Source organism: Dipodomys spectabilis, unplaced genomic scaffold (assembly GCF_019054845.1).
Source record: "Dipodomys spectabilis isolate Male_0828 unplaced genomic scaffold, ASM1905484v1 ptg000002l, whole genome shotgun sequence".
Lineage (NCBI taxonomy): Eukaryota > Metazoa > Chordata > Mammalia > Rodentia > Heteromyidae > Dipodomys > Dipodomys spectabilis.
The window spans coordinates 30238538-30263126 of record NW_024870679.1 but is presented as its reverse complement, the minus strand read 5'-3'; the positions used below and the strand labels follow the sequence as shown (position 1 = coordinate 30263126).

The following is a 24589-nucleotide window of genomic DNA, read 5'->3' as shown; positions in this document are numbered from 1 at the left end:
TAATAAACATGTGGCTTTCTAACTTACAAAGTGTAGTTAACTTGCACTATTACTCTGTTAGATCTTAGGTATATTAATAATATACCTAACTCTATTGCTAATAGAGTTAATAATATACTCTATTAGTAATCAAGTTAAGAATCTGTGAAATTCCAAATAGTATCTCTTAATTGTACTTTCAATCCTCTCACAATTTTTGAAGATGAGAGTAGCTTCAGAAAGTTAGTGTTATAATTTCTCCAAAAAATAACAGGACTAGTAATATCTAGTTAATGCAAGTTAATGTATATGCAAGTTAAAGTTATATGTAGCGATTAAGCTAAATCTTTATATTAGTAAACAGCTACCATTTCTCTTACAAGCCATGATCACCCAAGGCAGCAATCTGACATTCTGAGCTGTTGAGGCTTCAAGACTAGCTAACACAAGCCAACCACCTTTCTTCAGAGCTTTAGCCTTACTTGACGCTAGCAAGCACTATGGACTTTTGGACACACACACATGTATAGATCAAACACAAATGTTGAATCCAGAAATGTCATAATTACTCTACAGATGAAGGACTCTTTACATTGATCAACTGAACTTCCTGTTATCTACAGAGTGACACTTCACCTTGAAGATGTTTCTACTTAGAACACAAGTGTGTATGTATGTTTGCAGCTGTACATAGCTTATATATACATGTTTGTGTACAGCAATGTATGTTCTCCATTTTTCCTCCTTTCTTTCGTGGTAGCTTCTCTTCTCACCTCTTGTCCCTGAGTTTCTCAATTCTTTGTTCCCAGATAATAAAACTTGAGCTGAAGTGCTAGCTCAGGTAGATTTGTACTCATCACAGGTAGGTTTGCTTATCTGTCGTTTATATCACAATGGTCTTACAGGACTTGTCTCATAAATGCTACCATGTGTGTGAAGGTGCTCTTTAGGGATCATAAATAACAGAAGACTGCTTCTTCTCAGACTTTATAGAAAGGCAAATGGACAAAATTAACCTTATGTAATGGCTCAGAGAGAAAATAAGACTCAGATTCTTTACGCTTCTTTTATTTCTCTATTCTAACCCAGATTTAGTCTCCCAGGTGCTGATATTCTTTCTTCCCAGGTCAGATGGTAGGTTCTGCTTTTGTAGTGACCATGACTCATTCACATACCTATTCCTTCGAATGCCTGTGACTGACCAATTAAGCTCTGAAAGGGAGGAAGTTTTGTCTGCTGGTTGTGTCTTGGTGGTACAGAGATTTATTCAATTTATTTCCATTCAGTTCATAGACTTCAGTCTATTCAGTGGACTATTTATGGCATTACCTGGATAAAAGCTCTCTTTTATGTAGTGAGAATTTCCAGAATTTTTGGCCACACATCTAGCTCCCCCTTGGGGTTGGGTTGTTGTAAAAGTACATTTCTAAAGAAGATGACTTGGGAGACAAATTTGAAGATCCACTTTTTACCAGCTAGGCTCTTGGCTTTCTGATCGAACTTTTCTAGATCTCAGTTAATCCACTTACAATACAGATACACTAATACCAACCATAGAGGGAATTGAAAATCGAGCCAGTGCAATCCATGATACTTGTTCCCTTCTGCCTCTATTGCTATCCTCCCACAATATTTCATTCCTCTCATATCTTGCAGTTTGTGAAATTTGTCAGAAATAAACGTGAGTTCACTAACATTAATTGCACATCTGTTGTCTTAGTTGGCTTATGCTCTAAGCTCATTTCCTTCTCTGAGTATTATTGATAGTAATATCTATGTCCTTGACCTTTTTAAAACCTCTTTGACAGCAAAGACGCACTCTGAACACAATGGACACTGAGGTTTTGGTGATACACCTCATTAGTACAGATGCTCTGCTAAGAACACACTCCATTGATTTAATACAGATGAGAAATATGGCTCCCTGCTACCAGAACACCAATGAAAGAATCTTGCAGGCAGTTCTAAAAAGTACTTATTGTTACTGATGAAGGAACACTCTGAACAAAGGGGTAAATTACAAGACTATCTATAGGAAACATTTTCCTAGTAGTTAATAGTGTTTTTTTAGTGTGATACTTGGCCACATTTATTGCTATGAGCTTAAATTGTTCTGTATTTTAAATTGTCACTGCCTCATTTGTTTGGTTTGACTTGCTGTTGTTTGTTAAACATGAAATTTCACCTTGAATGTGCTTTCAAAGTGGTTGTCTTGAAAGTCTCATGTTAACAGCTATAACTTTGACTTTAATCTAATTCCATGGTCCTCCAGTGTCAGCCACTCTTCAGGAAAATTTCCAGGCTTTCTGGTAAAAGAGCTCCTTCTAACTGAACATATTATTGTTTTGTCATTATGAAGCTCAAAGTAGAAGTCTGAAGATGACTCATGACTTTTTGTTCTCTGCTGTGCTTTGTTTTTAAACAGTTCCCAGAGCTAAGAACTTCCAGTATTTTGATGGATTCATTCTGTTTCATGTATGCTACTCCATTTTTCCATTTTTGTCTTTTCATAACAATAGTCCAACATTATTGTTAGATTCCAGACTATGCTTTAGAGAATTATATCTTAATGTATAAAAACCTATGCTAGCTCATTTATATCTCCTTCATTGAGTCCCAAATTCCTCTCTGGCTTTCTAATTCTTTTTTTAAAATTTATTTTATTTTTTTTTTATTGTGAAAATACTGTACAGAGGGGTTACAATTACATGGGCAAGATAATGAGTACATTTCTTATCAAGCATTGTAGCCTCCTCCTTTGTTTCCCCTTCCCATCCCATCCTCCTCATGCTCCCCCACCCAACCCTCCTCCTCCCTCCTCCCCCCCCCCCCCCCCCGGCCCACTACCAAAGATGTAAAGTTCGTTTTCGACATACGACTTGTACGTCTCATTGTTGCAATGGGTCCACTTGTATCCCTATTTAAACGATTTGTTTTTTCCCTTCCCCTCCACAAATTATAACAACATCAAATACAGTAAAAGCAGGGGTTATACCATGGGGGAGGGACATACAAAGCAACAAAGAAATCATCTTATAAATGTGTTAGAAACAATCGCATGAAAGAAAAAAACATTTGAATACATATCTTAGGGTTCATTTCCCTAACATCAACTTATCTGACCTTTTCTGCTTGACTCGGACATATACTAGTTATTGCAAATAATTTCATAACCAAATACCATGTCTGTTCTAATATTCCATTACCTTCCAACATACACTTTCCAAGTTAATTAATATACTCTTTCAATTCCTCTTATATATACAAAGAATTTTTCTCCCAACAGCACCTATTCCAAACTTGAGTTACTCTTTGTTTCTTCCTGCCTCATCTCCTCACTGCAATGTAAGCCCAGTCTTGGCCTGCCTTGTTTCTCATCATATCCCAGTATATAGGAAATTGTCTGACACATGGCAAAGTCTCAGCACATATTTATGGACTTAATAACTGTCTGCCCTTCAAAGCTCACTTCAGAGTTAATCCCTTTCTTAACCTATGCTATTTTCTTTGAAAACATTCCTCTTTGTTTTCACTAGCAGATTATAAATTCCTTGAAGATGGAATCTATGACTTGTATTGCTTTGCATCTCCCAGAGTGGTGGATAACATGAGGAAAGTAAATATCATTCTTTGGGGAAGAATACATAGCCGTGATTCATAAACTATAGATTCATTGATTGTCGTCTGTTTGTCAGGAACTGTTCTAACACCTGAGATGATAACCCAGATGAACTGAACTCGGTCCCCACTGTCACTACCTGTATTGCTTGTGCTGATACATTCAAACCCTCTGAGCATTGGACTCTATCCAGGAGCCAAGAAGGTTAAACTAGGTTAGCCAAAATGCCTTGCCCAGTTTTATGTTCTCTGAATTTTGAATATTTATTTCTTAATATCTATTATAATATCTATTATCTAATATCTACCATATCTCTACCAAATATATCAGAGTCACAGATTGATGATTGGCATTCAGTAAGTAAATCTTAAGTGATAGGATCTTTACCTTTCTGAAATGTAATTATTGCTTAAAGCATTGGGTTTGTTTTCAGTTCCTTTTCATGTGTTTACTTGTTTAACAAATGTTTATTGAGTATTCCTACATGAGAAACAGTGCAATAGAAAATGCTAGAGGGTATATCAATGAGCAAGACACCGTCCTTGTTTTCAAGTACTCTGCCTTTGCATGTCATCATACTGTAATGCACTTGCTGACTCAGAAACCGAGATGACTTTTGTTTCTTTCATAGAAGAACAATTTTTCTAAATACGCAAAATCAACTCTAGCTGGCTAGTGTAATCACTTTTAGTAACATATGTTATTTAAATTGGAACAAAGTTGAACAACAAATAAGAAAACAAAATATAACCTGCCAGTACAACTTGTTTAAGGCTTGTCTGAATCCATAGCTTTGAAGCAGCCACCAGATTAGGAAATAGGGTTATTAAGCAGAGGTTTATGGAAAAGGGTATGCTGCCAAAAAGAAATGATAATGAGTGTTGTTCTAGATAATTAATTGGAATTAACAAAATAATAAACAAGGTGCTATGCATGTATTTTAATGTAATGGGTGGATCTATGCTATCTACATGTGAAATGCAATATTCATTATTTTGTCATAGGCCAAGGGCCTGTGAAATGTTATGATGTCCTTTGAAGAATATAATGATATGGCATTCAAATATACTTTTCTTACTGAATTTGATTTCTAGAGATATCTTGTTGCTATAGATCTCTTGTCTATGACAGTTTAATTCACATCACATTCATCAATTTGTGATTTGTAGTTAAAGTAGCATCTTAGAGGTTCCTGCTCCTAAAGTACTTTCTCCCATGTGCTAATCCAGGAAAAGTGATTGTGAGCATATTTTAGGTTTCTAGTAGTTAAAAAGCAGATTAAATCTGTACTGTAAACATAAAATTTGTTAACAGGACAAGAGAGGTTCAAAACTTTATTTTTTGATCCAGATGTGATGGAGTTTGCCTGTGATCCCAGTTATTCAGGAGGTAAAAACAGACTTTTCCTAAGTTTAAGGACAATCCTGAAAAAAGTTAGTGAGGTACTATCTCCAAACAAACAAACAAATGGTCTAGGATCATAGTTCTGGTGGTAGAATATTTGCTTAGCATGTTTCAGGTAAAGCTCTGAGTTTAATCCTTAAAACCAGTTTTTTAAATTGATTTTCCTATAAAACTTAAGTGTTAAAAAACATCCTAACACTATTTACCATAGCTAAGATATGGAACTAGCCCAGATGCTCTTCAGTAGATGAATGGATAAAGAAAATATCCCCAAGTCCAGAGTTCAATCCCCACAACCGATCCCCCCCAAAAGAAAATATGACATATATATATATATACATGTTTATTTATATAATGGAAGGATACAGGTTGACCCATTGTAACAATGAGATGTACAAGACATTATGTTGAAAAGGAACTTTACAACTTTTGCAGGGGGTAGGGAGGATTTGGGGAGGTAGGGAGAAGGGGTGATAGGGGAAAAACGAAGGAGGAGGTAACAATGCTCGATAGGAAATGTACTCATTACCTTACTCAGGTAATTGTAACCCTTCTGTACAGTATCTTTACAATAAAAATATATAATAAAAATCCTAACACTAAATGTATAAGTCCTGGACTTAGTGTGTTCCGTGTTTTGGCCATGGAGAAACATATGGATAGGGGAACACTTGTAATTTGTACAAAACAAATATAACATAGCTATACATTGAAAGAAATCCAGTGCTTGTCCCCAAATATTGAGTTGACTCATTTATAAATCAAATGTGGGATGGGAAACAATGACAATCAATAGGAAGTGTTCAGAGACATCACTGTATAACCATATGCTTGTTTATCCATAAGGTATTTCAGGACTTAGTTCACTGATGCATGGAAGAAATAACCTTTTCTTTGAATTGTCATAGATTCTACTTAATGTTTTAAAAATGACACTTTCTTTTCAGATTTATGGAGCTATAACTAACAAAAATTGTATATGTTTATATTGTATAAGCTAGACTATGATATATAGACATCTATAACATATATACTATTTAGCATATGTAGTGAAATGATTACTACAGTCAAATCAATTAGCACATTAATTTGCCTCTAATGCTAACCCTTTTTCATATGATAAAAAAAATAGATTTTGTCTAAAGTTTTTCTCATCTTTTCTAACTTTGGAATGAAAGAAAAACTGATGACCTTTACTTTTCTTCTATAAAAGCTTAACGTGTTGGCCTAGCTGGCAACAATTCATAGGTCTTAGAAACACTCTTTTGTCCTGAGGTTGTACCTAGAATGTTTTGTTCAAGATTATGTCTGTAAGACTCCTTCCAGAATTCATGGCAACCCCTTCCTTGAGTGATCTTTTGCCTAAGGTTGCAGCCAGCTGGATTTCCTGCTCTAACTGCAACTTGCTCACAATGCCATCTACTTTGTCTACTGCTATACTTGTGGTAGCAAATGAATATACCAAAGCTGAAAATCTGAGCTTCAGCTAATGGACAAATATATAGAGGGTTTATCTAAAATACAAATGCTTTATGCTTTCAATGGTAGCTAAAACACAATCACATTCTGTAAATACCTCACATGAAGAAATGCTCAACCTCCCTAGCCATAAAAGAAATGTAAATATCTTTAGAATTGGCAAAATTAAGAAAAATCAGAATAAGCATTTAGGGCATAGTGAGTCTGCAGTAAACAAGTGGGTCTACTACTACTGTCATCCTCTTAGAGGGTCAGTTAGATTAAGAAATAGCAAAGCTTACTCAAAGCCTGTTTGTTTGTTTGTTTTTTCCTAGTCACAATATTCTTCTCTATGAGGATGGCCATGCTGTGGTGGCAGATTTTGGAGGTGAGATTTCTAGAACTAATACCTTAGATATCATCAGTTTCCTTCTTCATTTCCACATTGTGTCTGACATTATACAATAAATTTCACCCTGACAGATATTATTTCTTTAGTCATTAGGATTTCAGTGGCCCTACATTCTGAAAATATATAACTTACTTTCATTTTTTTCATGTTGATACCTCCAACCAACCAATGGAAAAGGAGTGAGAATTTGAATAAGGCAAAAAGTTTCCTGAGGCTTCAGAGCTTTAGCTGTGGTCTTTTTTTTTTTAATTGTGAAAATACTGTACAGAGGGGTTACAATTACATGGGCAAGGTAATGAGTACATTTCTTTTCTTTTCTTTTTTTTTTTTCTTTTTGGGTCGGGTCGTGGGGCCTGAACTCTGGGCCTGGGCGCTGTCCCTCAGCTCTTCAGCTCAAGGCTAGGGCTCTACCACTTGAGCCACAGCGCCACTTCCGGCTTTTTTTTCTGCTTATGTGGTGCTGAGGAATCACACCCAGGGCCTCTATGCATGCAAGGCAAGCGCTCTACCACTGAGCCAACTTCCCAGCCCATGAGTACATTTCTTATCAAGCATTGTTGCCTCCTTTGTTTCCCCTTCCATCCCTTCCAATCTCCTCCCCCTTTCCCCTCCCCCCCCCCCCCCCGCCCCCGCCAAAGTTATAAAGTTTGTTTTTCGGCATAACGTCGTGTACATCTCATTGTTGCAATGGGTCCAACTGTATCCCTATTTAAAAAAAATTGTTTTTTCCCTTCCCCTCCCCTAATTATACCAACATCAAATACAATGAAAACACAGGTTATAGGGGGCGGGGAGGAACATACAAAACAACAAAACAATTACCTTATAAGTATGTTAGAAACAATCGCAAGAAAGAAAAAAACACTTGAATCCTTATCTTGGGGTTCATTTCACCTAACATCAACTGTTTCTACTTGTCTCATTACTAGCTGTGGTCTTTAACCTTGGTTTTGAGATATTTCCCTGGACATGAATTTGTTTTCTCTTTCATACAGAATCACGATTTCTCCAGTCTCTGGATGAAGACAACATGACAAAACAACCTGGGGTTTGCTGCTGCTTTTCTTCTCTATGATTATGAAACAATTAAAATGTGTAAACTCAGCATGAGAGAAAAGAAGATGAGAGCAGCTTTAACTGGAAGACTGTCATTGTCTCCGTGGCAGGGATAATGCTTTTATGATTTTATTTTCAGAAAACCCCAAAATAACGACTTAAATATTCTTCTAGGGAAATAGGTAAGATCTGCACTTGGAAAATGTTATAGAAAAAAAAATGCAAAATAGGTTTCAGATACACCAAAAAGGCATGTGACAATGGTGGACAATTAGGCTTCATAGGAAGTATTAGAGTTAACCTGGTAATTCTTTCTAAAGTTGTGGCTCACCAGCATCATTAACCATTCAGTTTTCCACTTTAACATTATAAGAGAAATAGGTGGTAGGGCAAGTGTTGATGTTTATGTAAATTATAAATCATAACTTCTGAAGCAAGAAAAATTATATTAAAATGTCTCCAATTAAAATTCATTCTCCTGCCCTCTCCTTCATTGCCCCAGTCTCTCCCCACAAATAAGTATATTTTGATGACAACCAAATATGAAAGTTTAAGTACTCTGTCACAAAAAGAGGCTTATTTAGCTTACAGTTTCTGAAGGCTAAAAAGCCCCAACAGCCTGGTGCTGGCTCTGGTGAGATCTTTCCAGGCTTCACTCCCATAGTGGCATCATGGTGGAAGCTTGTGTGTGAAGCAGCACTCACACAGTATGGAGAAAGAAAGCAAGGAGAGGTCAGTCTTGCTTTGAGTACAGCCCAATTTCTGGACTGATTGGCATCTACTGAGAACTAAGATCACATTTTTTTTCTTTTCAGGTGGAAAGCACTTCCAGAGACCCAATTGTCTTTCCTCAAGTCCCCTTCCTAAAATCTCCCAAGATGGATGCTTGGGAGATGCACTTAATCCCTATCCCAAGAACGCAGCCAATTAGATTTCAATTGTTTATTAAACAGCTATTTAAAGAACATCTTTTAGATGCCAGATATTCTTTTAAGAACTAGGGATGTGACAGTGATCAAAATAATGTTCTTGTTCCTTCGAAGTTAATATTCCACTGGAAGGTGATAAACACTAGGCAAATGAACAAAACATCTATTATGTGATCATGAGTGTTATAAAGAAGCAATAAAACCAGAGTAATGAAAGTAGTACACATGCCATTTAGATGGGGTGGAAGTGAAATATAACATTTTATTGGAGATCTAACAATCTAACAAAGAGTTCATCCTCGTGGATATACATGGACATCTCCCAGCCCACACATTGGCTGGGAGAACTGTGGGTGCAAAAGGAGAGACCATGGTAGGGTCCAAGCTATGGTGGTCAGAATGAGTGGGCAAGAAATACTAGGATAAGAGGAGAGAGAAGTGAAAAGTGCATCCTCTTTTGTCAGGATACACAAACCTCATTAGCATCTGGGACCTAGAAGCAGCTTCAAGTCTGGCTGTGCATTCAGATCAGTTTAGGAATCTTTTTAGGTGAAAAATAGAATGTCTAAATCTAAACCCTCAAAATGTGGTTTCATTTTTCTGGGGTTCATCATGGGTACCCATATATTTCAAAATTCCACTGAGTGATTCTAAACTGCAGTCAGCACAGACTCATTGACTGAAATCTTCAGTGAAATGAAATTGAATTTTACCAACAGTGGATAATAGTAATTATTTAATCCTAGTAGCATAATCTTTAAGTACAGCAATACTGTGGATTTATTTGGGAGGCAATTTTATTTTTCACTAGTTATTTAAGTTCCCTCATTTTTGGGGAGGGTGTGGGGGGGTGGCTATGCATAAGGAGGAATGCTTGATGCCTCCTCCCACACGTGTAATGTTGTGACACAATGTATAACACACTCTGCAAGTAGAAACTCTTTAGAATGTGAAAAATCATGTAGGAGCATTGCCTGTGAGCAGAAACATTAAAATAAAGATATTCTTAGGAAACTGTAATTATGCAGGATTTTAAAATAAGGTAGACATTTCAAAAGAATAGCAGCAAGCCAACACTGGCACCAGGATTTTGGTAATAGTGATAAAAGAATATGAGTTTCCTTTTGTGGGAATAAAAATTTGTTTAGAAAAGTTCATTGCAGAATAGAATTTGGAGCTGGAAGTGTTGGACTCATCTGTCTTGTTCATGAATTCTAAGTCCAAGATAAATGTGAAACTTGCCCAGAGCTGCCCAGTAAGTGGTCGAATCAGAGCCAGAATTTTCATCTCCTAACTCACAATCTAGTGTTTTGTCCCCTAAATTACAAGTAAACCAACTTTATGCATTTGCATTCCAGAACAAAACAATTTTAACTGAAGAATATGTAATTTCACATAAAAAGCGTGTCAGCAATGTCATTAAAAGAGATGAGGCTAGGAGTTTGTACAGAGAAACATTTGTAATATTTCTGAGGGCTGGCTTTCTGAAATATTACACAAAAGAATTCAGACACAGCACATCTGGGCAAACAAAGGAATCTACTTCTATCTGTCCCTTTCTCTTCAGAGCCATGAGAGTTTCCATTATGAGCCTAATTTGGTGACTTCTTTCCTAAATAGGCACATGGAAACCTTAGGGAGGTGCCTACTACCACAGTGTACAAGTCACGCCTGAGTATCAAGAGGGTTCTGTGGCTGACTACATGCAAGCTTGTAGGACAATTAGGAGAATAGGCGGCTATAGAGTGAGGAAAGCAAAATGGCAAAAAAAAGAAATAATAACAATATTTTAAAGTAGAAAACAAGAGGAAAGGTTACTGTTCCAATCACCATTCCTGCATTATTTCACTATTGATATTTTTAGAAGGACTGTAACTTGTATGATCAAATGGTTAAAAAGGTGTCCTTTGAGAAACAGCAAGGATAGAGAATATGTGTACACTAATTGATAGTGTACATCAAGGGTGGTATTGGTGTCATTTTATGTGCATATCTTTTAAGAGCATGGGAGAACTCGTTCTCACTAAGAATCTCACTGTGTGGCGGATAAGGGGGCCCTGGGTAAAGGGTATGCTAATACTCTTGTCCCACAGAACCTCCGCTGGATGGCCCCCGAGGTGTTCACGCAGTGCACGAGGTATACCATCAAAGCCAATGTCTTCAGCTATGCCCTGTGCCTATGGGAACTGCTCACTGGGGAAATTCCCTTCGCTCATCTCAAGCCAGGTGAGACATGCCGTACTTGGTCCCTGTCCTCAGCTCAGTGCAGCTCCACAATATGAAGCAACGTGGTTTTTGTTTGTTTTCCCCCAAAATAATTATTGTCAGTGGGATCACAAGAAAAAAAGTTAAGTGAACAATATTAAGTTGTTGTTTTTTAAGATACATGCTAATCCAAAAAAAGTTACTGATTTACTCTGTAAATTTAGATACTGGCACATAGAAATCTAGGAATAGTTTATGATCTGTCTTTAAAAAAGCAGACATATAATGAAGTCCACCAAATAATGTGGGAAAATGCTGTATTTACTTCTTGAGAATACATTTTAGAAGTCCACTTCTCATATATACTGAATTGAGAAAGTAGACCTCCCCCCCCAAAAAACCTATCAAGGCTAAATTCCTTTAACAGATAGATAGATAGATAGACAAATACACACACATACATACACACATACATATATGTAGCAACACTTTTCAAATTCTTTTCTTTTTTCTTTTCTTTTTTTTGGGGGAGGTTCCGATCCTGAACTCTGGGCCTGGGTGCTGTCCCTCAGCTCTTCAGCTCAAGGCTAGCACTCTACCACTTGAGCCACAGAGCCACTCCGGCTTTTTTTTTTTTTTTTCTGCTTATGTGGTGCTGAGGAATCAAACCCAGGGCCTCATGCATGCAAGGCAAGCACTCTACCACTGAGTCATCTTCCCAGCCCTCAAATGCTTTTTTACACATAGTATGTTACAGAGTGCTACTCACAATTAATATGCCCTGTGTGTGACATTAATTTTTTAGTATACTGATGATGCAATTGTCCTAATCTTTCTGTGTACTTTTTTAAATGATGAGATTTATCTCTTGTTTAAATTTGAGAGTAAGGATTCTATTTTGAATTGGACCAATATTATCATTTAAAAAGTGATTTGCTGTTGTTGGTGTTTCTTAGAGTTTGCATTGTGATACAAAAGGTGGATATAAAACAAATTAATTATAATTCTTGATATACCAGGATATATTATTGTAGGAGAGAGACACATCTTCATTCCTTTTATACCTTATGTTAATCCATTCATCTGGTCCCATTGATTTTTTTTTCTCGTCCTGGGCCTTGAAGTTAAGGCCTGGGCACTGTCACTGAGCATTGTTACTTAAGGCTGGTGCTCTACCATCTGAGCCACAAGCTCCACTTCCAGCTTTTTAAATTCTTAATTGGAGAGAAAAGTTTCATGGAGTTTTTTTCCCCTGGCTGCCTGAAAACTATAATCCTCAAATATCAGCCTCTTGAGTAGCTGGGATTATAAGTATGAGCCACTAGCCTCAAGAGAATAACTCCTAACACAACATGGAATTATCTACTCTTTCCATCATCCCCCACTCCCCTAGTTCAAGCCACAGTTTTCCATTTATGATCATTGCAATAGAGCTTTTGAAAACAATCAAATTTATTTTAAAATCAAAGTTATTGAAAGATAACACATTTACATTTTTTAGTTTAGCAATGAGCTTTAGTAAATGTATACCGTTGAATAACCATAACTTCAACCAAGACACAGAACATTTCCATCACTCCAAACTGTGTCCTGGTGAGTCCCTACACTTCTCCCTTCACTCAGCTACTGGAAATAACATATCTGATTCCCGCAAGCTTTCCACTTCTGCATGTCTATAACTGGTATCATGTTGTTACATCTATCAGGGATTCACTCTTTTTCTAATATCATTTTCCTCACATAATTGTTGCCTAATATCTCATGGTAAATATGCCTCAATTTTTGATGCAGAAACAAGTCAATGATCATTGAAGTTGCTCTCATTGGGAGCTATTACAATTTAAAATAGCAGACATACTGAAGTCTAAGGGCAGATGCATGTTCCAGTTCTAGAAGAGAAAGCTAACTTGCCTATCTTTTTCTACTTCATTTTACTGGGCCCTTCAATAGGCTGAATGATGCTGGTCCAGAGTGATATAAGTAGATCTTCTTTTATGCAGTCTACTTATTTAAATGCTAATCTCTTCCAGAAACATGTTAACAGACACCTAGAAATAATGTTTTACCAGCTATCTGGTTATCCCTGAGCCAGCCAAGTTAAGACATAAACTGACCATCACAGACTTTGTATGTGTGTCAAGAATGGAAGTTACTGTAGTATTTTATATATAATTTAATTTTATATATAATATAATTTTCTACTTGCCTTATAATTTACTTTTCTCACTTTATATCAAAAGCTGGAATGAAGGTATTCCAAATCAGATGCATGGAAGTTAGTTCTTTTAAAAGAATACGACTTCCATTGGGAAGTGAGAATACAAAGGAGATAGAAGAGTCAAGGGTGATGTACTAGGTTCTAGTTTAGCCATCAGCATGATGGTGAATACAGGGAAAAGAGTCCATTTGTGAGAGGAATGCGATTTAAAAGAAAAGGAGTCCAAGAGTAAGGTCAAACTGAGAGAAAAACCAGGCAACATGAAAAAGGAAGTTGGTGCATTGTGGCATGAAATAGCTGTGTTGGACACATTTCAAAGGAAGAAACCAACACCTGCTTCTCAGATTTTATTTCTCTCCTGGGCTTGTCTCATTTGATATATCATGAGAATCCGAAGAAGAAAGCCATGATAAATTAATCCATCAATGTGGACTTTTTCCAATCCCATTCCCCTAAAAGCAGGTACCCAATTTTGTAGATCACTTTCAGATCATAGTTTCGAGCCAAAGAAGAGAGCCTCTTGTTTTCCTTTCATCCTATATGGTGCCAGCTGCTTTACAAGGAAACTCAACTTTGTGTCCTGGGATACTTGATTGCCAAGCTCTAAGTCTGTTATGTGACATAAATTAAGAGCATCTGCCAATTTATTATAGCCAGATTTTGGTGAGACTTCATATTGCAATTTTAATCCTAAATTGCAAAGTGGAAATCCTGGAGCCAAATATGGCTTGAGAGGTTCTTTGGGGGTGGTGTCTCATATAAAGTTTGTAAAAATATGAATTGTAGTATATTTAGAGACATGGTAATTCCACTGGGTTCAGTCTTGTAACCATCAACTACCCCTCTTTAAATCATAGTAGTTTATATTCCCTGACATATATAATGTAGATCCTAAACATCCTGAATATAATAATCTAAAGAGTTTATCAGCCCTCTTGCATCATAAATAAGTGGATGAAAAATAAGGGTTTGCTAAATTCCATTGTTGTGTTCATCTTTATCAATGATCTGGAAAGATCGGAATGGTCCAATAGATAGTGAAAATTCTATGACTACAGCTGATTTTTAACATTCTGATATTTCATTATGCTGACAAAGATTTCAATGAGAGCAGACAATGGTTCACATTAATCTATTGTTCTGACAATATGCAATGAGAGTGGGATGTGGTTTTAAAAATTAAGTCATTCTTAGTACATCCTCGAGATAGCAATCTCATCGTCGCTCTCAGATGCTATACACTTTAGTGATACATCACTGAAAATTGTCAGTGTAATGAAGGATGTGTCTTAGCTCTTGCTGGGATTGTAGAACATATTTGCTTTGTCTCACCACAGCCTGGCTCATTAAAAACAATGGAGTACAACCAATTGTACTTTTTAGAACACATATACCTAATCAAAATTGAACAAAAATTTCTGAAAACTTTATCTCGGTCAGCCCTAACGAACATTTTAATTTATTGCTCTCGTTTAAAAAATTAATAGGAATGGTAGCATTTCATTCTACAAAATACTAGACTGTAGGAGATTAGGATTTCAGAACCTAGTCCCAACTTATCAAGGAACTGATGATTGAGAACTGCATAGTAATCATCTTAGCAGTGATCCCATTGCATCATGAGCTGATTCCCATGGTATACAAGCTGAGTTGTGGTTTTAAAATTCATGGTCACATATGAAATTTTACTTGATGTTCATACCTCAAGAGAACTCCAAAAAGACCTAAGAATTCATCTAAAGAGAACAGAAAATTTCCAGTGTTGTTTTGACACCTAGTTCTATCAGTTCAGACTACATGGGATCAGTGCATATTTTAGATTTGTAGAAAATCCTAACAGCAACAACACAGCTAGCACTTACTGGGGATCATCAGTGTGCCAGAAGCTATGCATATGAAATTAGTCCTAACATCCTGTGATTTAGGTTCTGTTAGGGTTAGACACATACTTACTGTCACATGCTAGTAAAAGGTGTAGTCAAGGATTAACTGCATAACTTTCTCAGAAGCCAATGGTCATGGCCATTACATGGTGTATTCCCTGCTGCATCTTACAGTTAGCAAAATTATTACTCATAGAGGCAAATTGGCTTAATAGGATCTCCCAGAGAGTTTAGAGAAAAGCCAGACTGGAAATTAGCCTGCCAGATTTCCAATAAATGGTATTTCTTAATATGTCATATTGCTTCAGTTTATTGAGGCCTCTTCTGAATGTTTTTAACAAAAGATAAGGTTATTGACTAAATTTGCCACTAGATCTCAATAATTTGTCTTATTATCATGTAATTTAATGTTAAACTACACATTATGTTCATTCTACAATGTTTCTTGGTGGCTAGGCATTGTCCTCTCTTCTGAAAATATTAAATGAATAAAATATTCATTGTCATCAATGTCAATCATCCATTTAGTCAATAAATATTGACTACATTGAATATAATAGATTCCACATCAATTTTCAGGTAATATTTTGAACTGCCACATTTATTTACTCATTCATTTATTCATCACAGTGTATAATTTTTTAATATCTGTTCATTGGCAGCTACTATGATAGACAGGAGAGATACACTTATGAAGTCATAGTCCAAGCTTCAAGGAGCTTATAATCTACATGCAGGAACAAGCAAGGAAGTGGCAAATCAGTCGAATACATTTGATGCTATTGTAGTATAGTGTTCCACAGAAGTGCAACAGAAGAGTACTTAGAAAGAGTCAGTCTAATGTAATTCCTAGAAGACAGAGATGCTATGAAGAAAATTCAGGTAGGGAAGAGTATTCTAGAATGAATATTTCTAGAAATATATATATATATATATATATATCTAGGAATATTCTAGAAAGAATATTTCAGAATTTATGAATACAACCCCAAATGGCACTGAAATATCGATTCATTCATTGATTTAATTATTGATCCCTTAACCAAATTTTATTGAAAAACGTATTTTTAAAGTTTAATGATTATTTTTAAATTTCTTATATTTTTATAATTTAATATAATTTAATCATAAGTTTAATCATTTTTAATCTATAATTTTTCCAAAATTTACCAACCAAAATTCAAAAATCAATATATTTTAAGTTTAGCCTATTATCAACTTAGATTGTTGGATGCCATTGTTCCATATTGTAGTGGATGCCTGTGCTATGGCTCCTTAGTCTGATCCTATTGAGGAACAACACTGACAACCTCCACTCATATCTTTCCTTTTCTTGATAAACTTCAACTTGAAACCACAAACTGACCCCATGGTTATACACATCCTTGAGGCAGACTCACAAAACTGTGCTTAACTCAGTTCTCACTACTTACCAGAATGAAAGGAGAAAACTGTTTTTCTAGAATTGTGATGCCTATGATGGAATCCATTAACTTCAGCTATCTAAATTATTACATGAAATGGACCCAACTAAAATGCCAATTTCTAAAATACGGTAGATTCTGGGAGAAATCAAACTGTAATTCTTTGGAAAGACTAAGCTACAGTTCAACACCAAAGAAGGGGTTACTGGAAAGGAGTTGAGCAGGGTTGGGGGTGAAGGCAAGGGAGATAGAAAATGAAGAGAAAAAGAAGGGAGAATGCAGTAGAAGAATTCAATGTATAGCCTAAAAAATTAAGAAAATAGAGAGAAGGGGTGGGTGGAGAAGGATGGGTTGAAATGGGTGACATTGAGCAAAAGCCATTGTACTCATAAACTGCTTTATTGAATGGCATGTCCTTTGTACAACTACTTTAAGATTGTATAATAAAAGTATAAATAATGTATAATATATAATACACAGTATACTTTATTATTGAATATATCTTGTTATTAAAATTATATATGTATATAAAATAAAGATTCAGTTTCTTTCTGAGATACAATGGTCAAGAGCCTTGCGCTGGCATATTGGATAATGAAGAACATTCTCAGCATGGCAGAAAGTTCTCAACACCATTCTTCTCTAGGAAGCAGCCACATATTTAATAAACTATCTCAGGATAGTACTGAAAATAAATGCTCAATGGGTGTTCTTAGCCCGATGCTCTTGTAATGCAAGGTGTTCTTTGTGAAAGTAGAAACTAGCAGTTAATAGATCATTTAATCTATCTTTTATAAATAAGTAAAAATTTGATGAGCATACCAACAGGTCCATTCTTGAATCTGTTATACCTGACAATTTCCCAGCTGTTAGTGCATGCAGTAAGGTGGCTGGGCAAGGCTAACAAAACCATCTCGTCGTCACAAGTCTCAGTTCCATGATCTCTCATGCTGTGTTGCCCACTTTCTGGTGGAGGTAATAATGAGTGGTTTCTCTGCCAATAGTGCAGAGAATGACTTCAACAAGGAGATGCCAAAGATACAGAATATGCTTTAAATAATGAAGAATTAAATATCATTCATCTTAAACTAATTCTCCAGATACAATGCCAAGAAGCAAATTACTCAACATATGCTTATCAGAATCTATAAGCATCTCAAAGGATCAGCATGGGAGACGAACACAATTTATAAATAGTCCTTTTCCATTCATTATCAGAACTATAATTCGTTTGGTTGCTTTTATTACACTGGTTTATCAGTAGTAGCACTAGTGAAAATTCTCCAAATGGCTATAAGGTTAAAAATATTGGAGTAGGGGCTGGGAAGGTGGCTCAGTGGTAGAGCACTTGCCTTGCATGCCAGAGGCCCTGGGTTCGATTCCTCAGCACCACATAAGCAAAAAAAAAAAATCAGAGTAATGCATAAGCTTAGTGATAATTGGTTTTGATTTACCTAATTCTGAAAGGAATTGAAATAGTTGAAAGGAATCTAATACACCTAACTTTGGGGAAAACAAAAGACATATTTGGCAAGAAAAAGCACAATCTAAACAATAATGAGCAAATTTATTTGTCTCTAATTAGTAAAAGGTTTTTTTGTGATGCAGAAGTTAAAAAATTCCTCACAAATTTGCTCTTGAGTAATAATTAATACACCAGTTTAGAAAGAAGTTCATCAGTATGTAACAAAGTCTTTAAGATAGATATACCCTCTGGCATAATATTTTCCCCTCAATATATCATAGTATGTAGGAAAAACTGACACAGAAATAAAGTGTCTGTAAAGTGTTCAGAACAACCTTAAACTGGGAAGTGATTAAGTAAATCACACTAAATGTAGATTAATTAAAAACATGTTAACATAGAGTTTAATAATGAGAATTTCTTAACTGCTTAATAACTTATTTTAGAGTGAAGGAATTATACAATTGTATATCAATACAGATTCAACAAAATAAAGAATATACAAGAAAATCACAGAATATTTTAACAATGGTTCCCTCTGATTGATAAATTTCTTAATTTCTCAAGGTATACCAAGAACAAGTGTTATTTTATAATGATCAGAATTACACATTCATTCAGAATAATCCATGAAGCAAAATTTTTATTTTACCAAATATAATTTCACTAGATAATCGGGGTAGAAGGATAAACAGAATTAAATGGAAATAAATTTTGGTGGGAGAAAAAAGTTTCGATTTATCTCTCAAAAATCATTAAGATATAGACAGATTCTTTCAACACTACAGACTAAAAGATAAGATGCAGAAATAATTTGGAACATAATCCTCACACTAGTTCAGAGAAATTTTTCTAAAGGATAAACAGCATCATGTTGTTTACAAAGTATTTTCATCATAATGTACGCTGAATAGAACATGAACTGAGATAAAAGGTTACATCAATTCTTAATTAAATTCTAAATGCATATAAAATAGTCAGTAGTCCCTCCTCTCACTCAAAACAATAGCTACTTTGTTTTCATGGCTATTAATAAGTGAAGGAGTTTATGTTTATATCTAACATATTTGATACAAAACCTATTCAGTAAAAGTAGTTTAAAGGTTGGTTTTCAAATGGGCATGGAAATAATTAATTGTAGAAAGGGGAAAAAAATATCAGCACCCAGGAACCTACAATGAAGCTCCAAGGATCACAACATCATGATGTAAAATTTTAGATGAGCAATGGTAGAAATTCGTGCAGGTGGGCAGTATTAGGAAATTGAACAAGTAGTAGTATTAGCTGAAGTAGATTTGATTTCCTGATAGACTTTAACAAAAAAAATAACTGGCTCATAAATGTTACATAAACAATTCAATGTATTTGTACTACCAATATTTACATTAAAATATGTTTCTCCAAGAATATGCTGGTACCTTAGAAGCTCAAAGACCAGTGGCATCTCATATCTTGTTAAGCATACACAATATCTCTCGAGCCTTGAATTTAAGACATTGGGCAGTCTTGTCCAGTCCTTTGAATCTTTTCTTCTCAAAACATTATATGCATAAGCTATACTTCAGGTACTGGAAACTACTTGCTCCTTGTGTGTTCTTTAGCTCCTTTATAAACTTCTTCTGCTCCCTCTTTATTGAATCCACAGCTAAAGTTCAATGTACAGGGTATGAAATTATCCACTCTTTTGTTTAAAGTATAAAGGAAAAAGACAGCTGAGAGATAGATCACTGTGAATCCCTGCTGATATTGCACCCGTGCAATATTAATTTTGTATGATTTTTGTTTTGTATCTACATATGTTTCTTAAAATAAACATGTGAGGTTGAAACCTTTGCTTTTCAGCGGCTGCAGCAGCAGACATGGCTTATCACCACATCAGGCCACCCATTGGCTATTCCATTCCCAAGCCCATATCTTCTCTGCTGATGCGAGGGTGGAATGTCTGGCCCGAAGTGAGTAAATTTTGTTTCCTCTTATAAAATGTGTTATGGTCAAAATCTGTCACAAATAGTGTAACTCCAAAGTCTATTTTCAGTGTATATTTTAAGATTGTCAAGGCGGGAAGAATGATTTGCCTTCTGCTCTTTAGTCTAATTGCCTGAAGAAATCTGTCTATCTCATATTTCTTCACTGCTACTCTCTGATTTTGAAATGTTTCTCACAACTGATTAGTGAGTGGGAGGAAAAAAAAAAAAAGGACCAGGGTATGACAGATGACTCAGAGACTCATCCCAGCTGCAATTTTATTAACTACGCTTGAGCCACACTTAGTCATTGTCTGAAGAAAGAACTTTGTCACCAGATGGAATTGTGTTGGTTTTTCACATGAGACTTGTCTTCAAGGAAGAGACCACCCCCCTAGGGTCTCTGGCTCCTGCTGGAGTCAGAAAACTGGGTCCTTACTGATTTCCAGCATTGAATGACTATATGAGAGTATGAATAATCTCATAGATTTAAGAATTCAAGTGGAAAAATCGGTGTTATGGAAAGATTAAGAACAAAGTGAAGTGGAATATATAAGCAGTGGAAAGAACATTTTAAATGTAGTCATAGAGCTGAGTAGAGTGGTGCTGCCTAATGATCCCAGGGTGAAATCCCACATCAGTCTCCAAGAAATGGAGATGGTTTGTTGAAATTCTTGTGTTTTGACATCAGCCCATTGGTTCTCCTTTGAGTGGAGGGTGTTAGTAATTCACACTGTGCATTCTTCACAGTCAGAAGCCTCATATATATAGACCTATTGGCCCTTATTTGTTTGGTTCAAACCATCCCTATTGTGTGTTCCTTATTCAGCCCTGTTTCTGATCCTTCCTAGACACTGTCTCTCTTCAACAGGAGAGCAGATGCAGTGACACTATTATTTCAGGAATTATCTAACCACAGGCAAAATAGAACAAGCCATGCCTTAGACATCTGAAAAGAGAAAGAAAGTTTTGCATTCTTTGTCTAAAGGCAAAACCCAGCCGCAGTCATTACCCAATCCCATTTGTATATATTAACCCTCTTTTGAGGAAAAATAAAAGTTCTTAGATGTGGATGGAGTGCCTCAGCAGATAAAGTCTTTGTCCGACCCTTCAAACTGATGTGAGATATACTTATTTGTTTAGGATCTTCTCATTACTCGAATATTAGTTCTTTGTTTTCTTTTGTTTATTGCTCTAACCCCAGCCTTTAAAGCCATAGATGTGCAAAAGCATTTGCTGAGGAAATGAATTTGAATTTCACTACTGCTGATCAATGCCTCTAATCCTACATCTTGATTTTTCTGTATAGAAAAATTTATTGACATGTAAGATTGAAAATTGCATGACTAAAATAGTTTCATAAAATAGTTCCTTGTCTTTCAATATGTACCTCAGGTGTGTTTTCTGAGGGAAGATACGTTAGCACCTAATCTAGAATTTTTTTTTCTCTGTGGGAAAAGAACTATGTCAAAGTTTAGCATAAAGTAATAATCAGAGGAATCGCGTTAGCTTTTATTAACTGACTCCTCATGATTATAGTCAATTTGGAGGTAAATGCAAGTCATTGGCAAGTTCTAAAATAATTTGAGGTTATAATGTATGACTTTAGCAAAATGTGGGAAAAATGAAAGAGAATCTGGGATAGAGTCAGGGAGAGTACTAATAAGGAGAAATATATTTCTAAGGACATATATAGAAGACCAAAACTGATTGCTTATTGGAAAAGTTGTACTACTCAGTAGTGAAATTTATCAGCAGAGTCATAGCTCTATTAATGTTTAAAGATGAAGGGGGGAAAGTATCAAGTGAAAAACAATCTCTCTAACTTGTTGGATATATCCAGGTATCTCAGTGAGTACATTCTGGGTTATGAAGTTGAGTTGCATTGAGCTGTTGTCATTAAATCTCCCAGCCAAAGTCCCACAACACTTATGAAGAAAAAGGAACAGTGTATTAATTTTTATTTTTCTTCAGTGATTAATTTATTAAGTCCCTACTCTGACTTCCCAGAAATAAGGGTTGGTAACTCAATAGAAATGCTCTCTCAAGAATCTTTTGGGCTTGTAAACATAGGTCCCATGGTTTCCCTTATTTGCAATATCTAGTATATGTCTGAGTCAAGCAGAAAAGGTCAGATAAGGTGATGTTAGGGAAATGAACCCTAAGATATGTATTCAAATGTTTTTTTTTCTTTCATGCAATTGTTTCTAACACATTTATAAGATGATTTCTTTGTTGCTTTGTATGTCCCTCCCCCGTGGTATAACCCCTGCTTTTACTGTATTTGATGTTGTTATAATTTGTAGAGGGGAAGGGAAAAAACAAATTGTTTAAATAGGGATACAGGTGGACCCATTGCAACAATGAGACATACAAGTCGTATGTCGAAAACGAACTTTACATCTTTGGTAGCGGGGAGGGAGGAGGGTTGGGTGGGGGAGCATGGGGAGGATGGGATGGGAAGGGGAAACAAAGGAGGAGGCTACAATGCTTGATAAGAAATATACTCATTAACTTGCCCATGTAATTGTAACCCCTCTGTACAGTATTTTCACAATAAAAGATAAATAAAAATTTTTAAAAAACAAGTAAAAAAAGAATCTTTTGGGCTTGAAGACACATAGAGATAAATTGAATAAACAATAGTTAATTTATAGTTACATACCAAGATGAGAGAAAACAAGAGTCTGTGAGAATGCATAAAGTAATACATAAAGTAATAGTAATAAGTTGAAAGACAAATTGTGTTGGCAGGGAAGCCTTCCTAGTACAAGTGATGCTTGAGCTGAGCTCATAAGCCATCAATAAGTGCTTGCTAAATGAAGCATCAGTGAGAGAGTAAAACAGTTGAATTGAAGAGACAATATACAGATTTATTGAAAGAAAAGATGAAAGACTTGCTAGTCATTGGATCATTGTAGCCACAGAGGAGTTAAATCTCTGTGCCTGGCATCATTTGAAACAAGATCTTTAAGTCTAAGACTCAAGCCATGCTATCCTAGTCATTACTTTTTAGCTGACCAAATACGCTATCCCTTTTGTTTCTATTTCCTTCATGCCTTGAAGTTAAGCACAATATTTTTTCCTATTGGTATTTTGTTAGTGAACTAGAATACATCTCTAGCCTATGGAAAAGAGAGAACATTGTTAGAAAGCCATGAAAGGCAGTATGATGGTATCAGAGCAACAAGAGACAGAACCCATAGAAACCAGAATAGAGAATTTGGACAAGAAATTTTAGGTGGTTTTTATTTTTGTCTCTAAAGCAATAAAATAAAAGTAATTTGGAGAATTGTATTTAAGTTGACTATGAAGAAGTCCTTATTGTCTTACACACACACACACACACACACACACACACACACACACACACACTATGTATTTCTAGAATGGTTAAAAAACATTGAAGGATATTGTGGTGTTCATAGGAATAGTTCAGATTGTTGCAAACTACATCTTCCACATTTCTCTGAAATGTTTATTACTGCAAAGATTCTGAGGCTTGATCCTACAGCTAAATCTAATAGAAATCTCTGGGCTGGAGCATGAAGCTCCATTCTAACAAGCACCCTAGAAACATGTGCCCCCAAAAAATAGAGCATTGGAGGACTGAAACGGAGGGAAAAGATAGTGAAGTCCTGTCAGCCAGCCTGGCTGCTCTCACTGTAATCCACTTGATTATAACACAGCTGACAATGGTTGCCATGGGGATCAAGGGGCAAGAGTAAGCCAGAGACCTCCTTCAAAGGAAGCCACATAAGGGAGAGTAAAACCAGACTCCAGAAATGGAAGACAGGAAAAGTATCATTGCTGCCTTCTGAGAATCAGCTAGTTACCAAGAGTAAGCATTAGACTTGTACATATCCAGGATGTATGTCAGTGAGAAGAGACAACAAAGCTAAGGACTGTATAGTAAAGGGATAATACGATGCAAAAAAAAATAAAAAGGAAAGGGACAGATAACTATATATAAAAAAGTAACTTGATCTACAAAGCTGAAGAAGATATCAGGCTATACAGAATAAACAGTAAACTTGCCATGCAGAATCATGGCATGGCTCTGTGTGTGTGTGTGTGTGTGTGTGTGTGTGTGTGTGTGTGTGTGTGTGTGTTTGCATACGTGCATATATATATATCTATATATCTATATCTATAGATATATAGGTATATCTTTTCTTTTTCTTTTTCCCTAAAGGTATGGAACAAAATAGAAGGGGGTCTGGGGAGAGCAGACAGATGGCATAGGAGTTCAGCCCAGGCAGAGAGGCTGACTGAATAAAAACAGAGGGGACAGGAATTGAAATTTAAAACAAGAGAGTTCTGAATGTTGGTGAGAAAGGAGAAGAAAGCTAAGGACTTTCAAAGGGAGAAAGTTTTATCTTTGCCTCACAATCTTGACTAGGAAGAGGAACAGGGAAAGGTGTATGCAATTGTAAGGAATTTTACTTTGTTCTAGTGACCCTTAAGCTTTATACAGATATAAGTATACAAAGACCTACCCAGATAAGGAGATGAGGAAAATAGGAAGATTAACCTTTGATTTCTCCCACTAGGAAATGTGAAACATAATATT

At 35.9% G+C, this 24589-nt stretch overlaps 1 protein-coding gene across 1 annotated transcript in view; it reads left to right on the top strand.

Moving 5' to 3' along the window:
- LOC122109216 (serine/threonine-protein kinase TNNI3K) overlaps window positions 1-24589 on the top strand; it is a 276701-nt gene that overhangs the window by 178181 nt on the left and 73931 nt on the right. Inside the window, exons 18-21 of the mRNA XM_042681475.1 lie at window positions 6796-6848; window positions 7868-7920; window positions 10951-11083; window positions 19895-20004. Of these exons, the coding sequence (XP_042537409.1) occupies window positions 6796-6848; window positions 7868-7920; window positions 10951-11083; window positions 19895-20004 (349 nt within the window). The remainder of the gene's footprint in view (window positions 1-6795; window positions 6849-7867; window positions 7921-10950; window positions 11084-19894; window positions 20005-24589) is intronic.